At 25.5% G+C, this 6,494-nt stretch overlaps 1 protein-coding gene across 1 annotated transcript; it reads left to right on the top strand.

The window, feature by feature from the left end:
* Positions 1 to 279: 279 nt before the first annotated feature.
* Positions 280 to 6,198, top strand: LOC145830078 (short-chain specific acyl-CoA dehydrogenase, mitochondrial-like). Its single transcript, XM_082937967.1, has 5 exons — positions 280 to 792; positions 1,032 to 1,273; positions 3,459 to 3,694; positions 4,102 to 4,282; positions 4,829 to 6,198. The coding sequence occupies exons 1-5, from the start codon at positions 327 to 329 to the stop codon at positions 4,970 to 4,972; spliced, it is 1,269 nt and encodes a 422-aa protein (XP_082794093.1). The 5' UTR covers positions 280 to 326; the 3' UTR covers positions 4,973 to 6,198.
* Positions 6,199 to 6,494: the final 296 nt, after the last annotated feature.

Genomic DNA, 6,494 nt, shown 5'->3' with positions numbered 1-6,494 from the left:
GAAATAAAATGTAAAACATCGTTTTGTTGATAATAAACTTTTAAAATAAAATACATTACAAATCTCTTAAAGACTACTTAAGTTGAGAACTTTCTATTATTGAATTAAAGCAAACTACAATATAAATCTTAGATGAAAGAAAGTATAAAAAATATTATAAATAATTCAATTCATGACTGATAGTAGAATTTTTATTAAAAAGTATATGATAATTTTAATTAGAAAAATATGTTGACAATTTATTTTCAATTATTTTCAAACATTTGATTCATAGATTAATTAGATGTTCTGTTAGTAGCTTTAAAAAGAACTTAACATAAAAAAAAATGAAATCAATTTTTAAACATTGCCAAAAAGTTTCTAATCTTCTTGGATGCAAACCAAATTTACTTTCAAAAAATATAAATAGCCAAATTCTAAAGCGAAGTGTATCTATTTTCCCAGACAATGATGCCTTGAACGAAGAACAGCAAATGTTGAGACAAACTTGTGCTGACTTTGCAACCAATGAACTTATACCAATTGCAGGAAAAGTTGATAAAGAATGCCAATTTCCAATGGAAGTTATCAAAAATATGGGGGATCTAGGGCTTATGGGGTTGAATGTATCTTCAGAGTTAGGTGGTTCTGAACTTGATTATATGGCTTATGCAATTGTAATGGAAGAAATAAGTAGAGGATGTGCTACTGCTGGTGTTATTGTTAGTGCTCATAACTCTTTATACTTAGCACCACTTATAAGTTTTGCTAATGATGACCAAGCAAAAAAATATATAGCTCCTTTTGTATCAGGTAATTTTCCAAACTTGCAGCTTAGTAAATAAGTATTAAAGACTTGGTTAAAAGTAAAAAAACTAAAGTAAATTTAAATATTTTTTTTTATAAGCTTCAGAAATAAATATTGTGTAATAATAAAACCAAATAAAATTTGCAATTTTTAAAGTAAACATTTGACCAATTGTGTGTTTTTCAATATTTTGAAACTTAATACTATTCTAACATAATTAAGATTTTTAATAATAATTTTTTAGGTGATAAGATAGGGTGTTTTGGATTAAGTGAACCAGGTAACGGTTCAGATGCTGGTGCAGCATCAACAACAGCAGTTGATAAAGGTGATCATTGGGTTTTAAATGGAACTAAAGCTTGGATAACAAACAGCTACGAATCATCAGCAGCTATTGTTTTTGCTACCACTGACAAGTCAAAAAAACATAAAGGAATCAGTGCATTCATTGTTGACATGCCCACAGAAGGACTAACCCTTGGGAAGGTAATGATCTTTTAAAATATAAAATGTTTCTATAACTTGGTTAGTAATAAAAGTTTTATTGATTTTACTTTTACCCTTGTAACTGTAAATGAAATGTTTTTGTGACATTTACCGTTCCTTTAAAAACTTTAAAATTTTGTTTATCCAAACTTAAAGCCACTGTGGGGTTCAAATTTCTTTTATAAAAATAATTTTTGCTCAAATATTTAAGTATAAACTACAAGCCCGTTTTTATGGAACATTTAAACTTAATTCACTTTTGAGTTATAGTAAATTTTGTTAAAAGTTTCCAATATATACATAAAAAACAGTATACTGACGATCCCCACCGGCGCACAATTTTCACCCAATTTTTTAATATTTTTCTTTATTTATTCCTTGTTTTTTATTTTTTTTGTTTTATTTATTATTTATCCACTTTTTACTATAACTGTTCCCCTAACCCTTGGTCGGTAAGCAGTTCTCAAATTTGACCGGGTGAGATTTGATTGCATATGGGAAATGAGCTGTTCCCATATAAAGCACAAGTTTTTATTATCAATTTTTCTGAAATAAAATTTTTTAAATATTTATTATCTTAATTTGTTAGCTGAAGACCTTAAATTCTTAGCAAACGTTCATTATTTTTAAAAAAATTATTGTCAATGTTGGATTTTTTTAAATATCTAAAAATAAAAATTATACATAAGAAAGAAACAAAAAAATAGATATTTTTCAAATCAAATTATTATTTTCAAAAAATTTAAATTTCATGAATTGAACAAATTTAAATATTAATAATGTACTCATTGTATAAACTTGAAGAATATTTTTTTTTAAATGAACGAAAAGATAGATTTTCAATGAAGTTGTCTTTTTTTTGTGGTTTTGGTTTATGCCTTCTATAAGAAACCTATTGAGCTTGCTAACTTTGATGGCTTATATTTCAAAAATTATTTTAAATTGTTTAAGCTGTTAAAATTTTCTGATAGCTAAAATAAAAGTCTACAAATTAAGATCAACATGTTAAAAACATGAGAAAATGGATTAGAATGAAGTTGTTCATGACTAATATTCTCTGTTTTTTACAATCACTAAAATGTTATCTTCTAGCTTTATTTTTATGCTAAAATTATCAAAATCTTTAAAAAATTCCTTTCATGATTATAAAAAATCAGATAGTAATATTTATAAAATCTAAAAAATAGTTGTAAAAAAAAACTTTTAATTCCTATATTGCCTTAAGCTATCAAATTAAATAATATTGTTTATGTAAACATTTAGTTTTGTTCTTATTTGGTTATTTTAGTATATCAGTGTGTAAAGGCCATAGGGGGACCTACTCGGTTTTAAAAGTTTATTTGTGGATTGTTATCTTAGCAATGAATTTAACATAAATATTAGCGTTTATGAATTACTTATCATATGAAATTTACTTATAATATATATTAGTTTAGATATAACTAAAGTTGAACAAAAATAAACTTCAATTGGAACAACTGTTACTGCATTCAACGTGCGTCCTCAGCTTATATAGTTGTTCAAAAACTTTTAACAACGCTGTGTATACTACATGTGGGCAATGTACTGTACACTCTGACTATTTTTAGCACGAAAACAATCTTTGTGAAACAAATGAATTGAGCTTTTTTATAATAATTTTTTTTATATGTACTTTTTATTTATAATTTAAGTACACAGGTGTTCTTATTTAATAATTATTTTATTGGATATTTTGTTCTAAAGAGTTTTAAATTTTCAAACTTATTTGACCCAGGAAATTTTTTTGCTAACAAGTCTCCAAAAGAAATCCTGATATAGTTGGTCGACTGTAAATTTTACATACCATTTGTACACAAAGCCCTTTACAAAATTAAGTATAGTTCCAAGTAAAACATTTTTTTAAAATTTAGATAAGGTGATTTAGAGTACTTAATGTATGTTATTATATATTATACAGTATTTAAAAAAAAAAAGAATTAGTCTTAACACATTTTTTGTCAAATAAAAAACTTTGCTCTCATTAAGGAGTAAGCAGAAAAAAGTGACGTTTTAAAGAAGTTCAGTGAATGAATCTAAGTATTTGCAAACTATATAAATAATGTTTTATCTATAAAAAATACATTGTAATAACAATTGTTATGATGTAATTAACTTTTTTATGTTGATCTTTTGTAACATTATATGTAAGCTATATATTCTAAAGAAAGAAGACAAGCTAGGCATTCGAGGAAGCTCCACGGCCTACTTAATATTCGAAGACTGCAAAATTCCTAAGGAAAATCTTCTTGGTGAACCTGGATTCGGGTTTAAAATTGCTATGAAAACTTTGGATGGCGGAAGAATAGGTATTGCTGGACAAGCTGTTGGAATCGCTCAAGCTGCCTTGGATTGCGCAATTGCTTACAGCGACGACAGAAAAGCTTTTGGTTCCCCAATAAGGTTATACAAGTTATAAATATGCTAAGCAGTTACAAATATGTTAAGCAGTGGTAACGTGTGATATTTTTGTTAAGAGATGCGAAAAATTTACAACTATTTAAAATACCCCTTAATTTGATTTAAAAAAAAGTCTAGTAGAATAAAAATACTACAGTTTCAACAAATTGTTTGTAAGCAAGTTTTTTTTTAATTATAGTTTTATTATATTTTTTTAGATGTAGCTTTGCTCAAATGAGTTTGCTCCAATGAAAACTTAAGTGTAGTTTAGTTATAATGGTAATGTTTAGTAAATTTTTGTGTATCTCATTTTTATAATTCAATCGAAAAATCATACTTAAATAAAAAAGTGTTTAAGCATAGTAACAGTATAAGTATTTTTATATAAATTTTTCTTTACTCTTCTTCAGCAAATTACAAGGAATACAGTTCAAATTAGCTGACATGGCAACTCGTATTGAAAGTGCTAGATTATTAATGTGGAGAGCAGCTAGATTGAAGGATGCTGGTTTGAATTTCACTAAGGAAGCTGCTATGGCAAAGTTGGCTGCATCAGAAGCTGCCACTTACTGTGCTCATCAAAGTATTCAGGTGAGGTTTGAACTATTGTTAGCGCAATTTTGCTGAAGCTGCGTTGTTTAAAGCATTAATATTATAGGTAATAATATATATGACAAAAACTATGCATACGTAAAAACTTAATACTCATAATCTTGTTTTACGCGTTTTCGAGCTATTATAACTGAGCTTTCAAATGTATTTAATTAAGTAAATTAAGTTGATCGTTACAATAAGTATTTCAAAAGTCTGTTCTTTTAGTTAGAATTTTTTTATGAAGGTGGTTAAACAAATAATAAGTCAATTACATTAATACATATTATCCTAATTTATATTCATGTGTCACAAGTTTAATAAATTGTTTAATTGTTAAATTTTTGATATATAAAAGATATAACTTTCAGTTATCTAGATTTAGAGATGAATTAGATATTTTTTTTTAAATCAATTTATTTTGTATATATTGAACAATGATCGCTCTCATAATCTTGTTCAACCTTAAATGCATGCATTCGCAGAATTTCGCTTAATTTTGTTAAATAATTTTTGTAAACTAATTCAAGTTACTCTGCTATTCAGGTACTCGGAGGAATGGGTTATGTGAGTGACATGCCAGCTGAAAGGCACTACAGAGACGCGAGGATCACTGAAATATACGAAGGAACGAGCGAAATACAAAGACTTGTAATTGCTGGACAGCTGCTGAAAGAATATAGAAAATAAAATTATAAAATTTGTTTTTTCTTAACTTATATATCTAAAACTTCAAAAAATACTTAATCAATTTTTTATTTAAGTAAAAATAATTGAATTAAAATTTCTTCATTTACTTAAAGAATATATTTTGACATGATGATGTTTATATTTAAAAGAAGTGTAAAATAAGTTAAAAAATATTAAATTTTATGTAGTTCAGTGTACAATCAGTATTTATAAGAGTTAATCAGTAATAGTATATTGATAACGCTCAATATATTTTACAAAATGAAAAATCCGAATAGTATTTCTATACTTTTTTTTTAAATAACATATTTAAATTGTTTTATTCTCATTGTTAGCATATTCTAAATTAAACTTAGTCACGAAGAAACTTATAAGAACGTTTTTAAATAATTATAACTAAACTCAATAACTCTAATAATTTTATTCTTGTAGTTTTTAAAATAAATTTTAAACTTAGTTAATATTTGAAAAATTATAATAAAGATGTTAATTACTGAGTTTTGTTTGTAGTTCTGTTACTGAGCATATCAAGTTTAAAGAAAGTTATTGTTTAAAAAGATATATAAAATTTGTAGTAAAATTACAAGTCTTACTTATAGTTAACGTTTATTGATTTTAAATGTTGCTTTGTCAAACGGGAACGGGTCAAATATGAACGAAGGGACACTTTTGCACGAAGGTACAATTTTGCACGAGAGTAAAAATAAGTAAATAAAGTGGAATATAAAAACAGTACAAGAAAAAAAATGGATTAATAAACAGACAAAAAAAATTACTGACCGAGGGTAAGGGTTAGGGGTTACACTGAAAATAAAAAAAGATTAAAATTAATAAAAAAAATTACAAAGTTTTCAACTCGTGCAAAAGTGGTCCTTTGTGCAAAAGTGTCCCTTTAGGCATTTTTGACACCTACCTGTATCAAACATGTTCAGTTATTTTAACTCTTATGCATTTTTCGTTAATCAATTAAATTCAAATAAGTACTTGTTTATTTTTTTGAATTTAAAAAAAAATATTGTTATGTATATTAAGTTATTATAATTATGTAACATACTTACTACTTTTAAAAACAGTTTTTTACCATTATAGTTCTAGTTTTAAACTTATTATAACTTTTAATACTTCTTCTTTTATAACATAACAAACACTTAACTAAAAAAGCTTTAACAGCTTTGAATATCATTATTTCAGAATTTGTTATATTGCAATAAAATTTAAAAAATGCGTTTTAAAGCTAAATATTTTTTTGATTATTAATAAGTTTTAGTAAGTATATATATATTATCTAATTATTCTTTATTTTTTTTTAGCAAAAGTTATATTTTGGGGTGTTGGACTGTTCAAATTCCGACAATACAAATTCTAAACGAAATTTTTATTAAGCTGTATCTTAAAAAGTAGTATATATTCCTCAACAATTTTCTTGAATCGTTATTAATTACCTATAAACTGTTTTTATTTTTTGCAAAATTTTTAATTTTTTTTCAGATATGGATAAAATAGGCTTTAAAATGTGGGTAGC

The sequence above is a fragment of the Thalia democratica genome, chromosome 2, assembly GCF_965202585.1.
Source record: "Thalia democratica chromosome 2, ktThaDemo2.hap1.1, whole genome shotgun sequence".
NCBI lineage: Eukaryota > Metazoa > Chordata > Thaliacea > Salpida > Salpidae > Thalia > Thalia democratica.
This window is presented reverse-complemented; position numbering and strand designations above follow the sequence as displayed.

What these genes read in the sequence shown, in the direction of transcription:
- LOC145830078 (XM_082937967.1), top strand. Translation starts at nt 327, where the DNA reads ATGAAATCAATTTTTAAACATTGCCAAAAAGTTTCTAATCTTCTTGGA. An exon ending in AAGGACTAACCCTTGGGAAG is followed by an intron (nt 1,274 to 3,458) that starts GTAATGATCTTT and finishes TATATTCTAAAG; the next exon opens with AAAGAAGACAAGCTAGGCAT. An exon ending in GCTTTTGGTTCCCCAATAAG is followed by an intron (nt 3,695 to 4,101) that starts GTTATACAAGTT and finishes ACTCTTCTTCAG; the next exon opens with CAAATTACAAGGAATACAGT.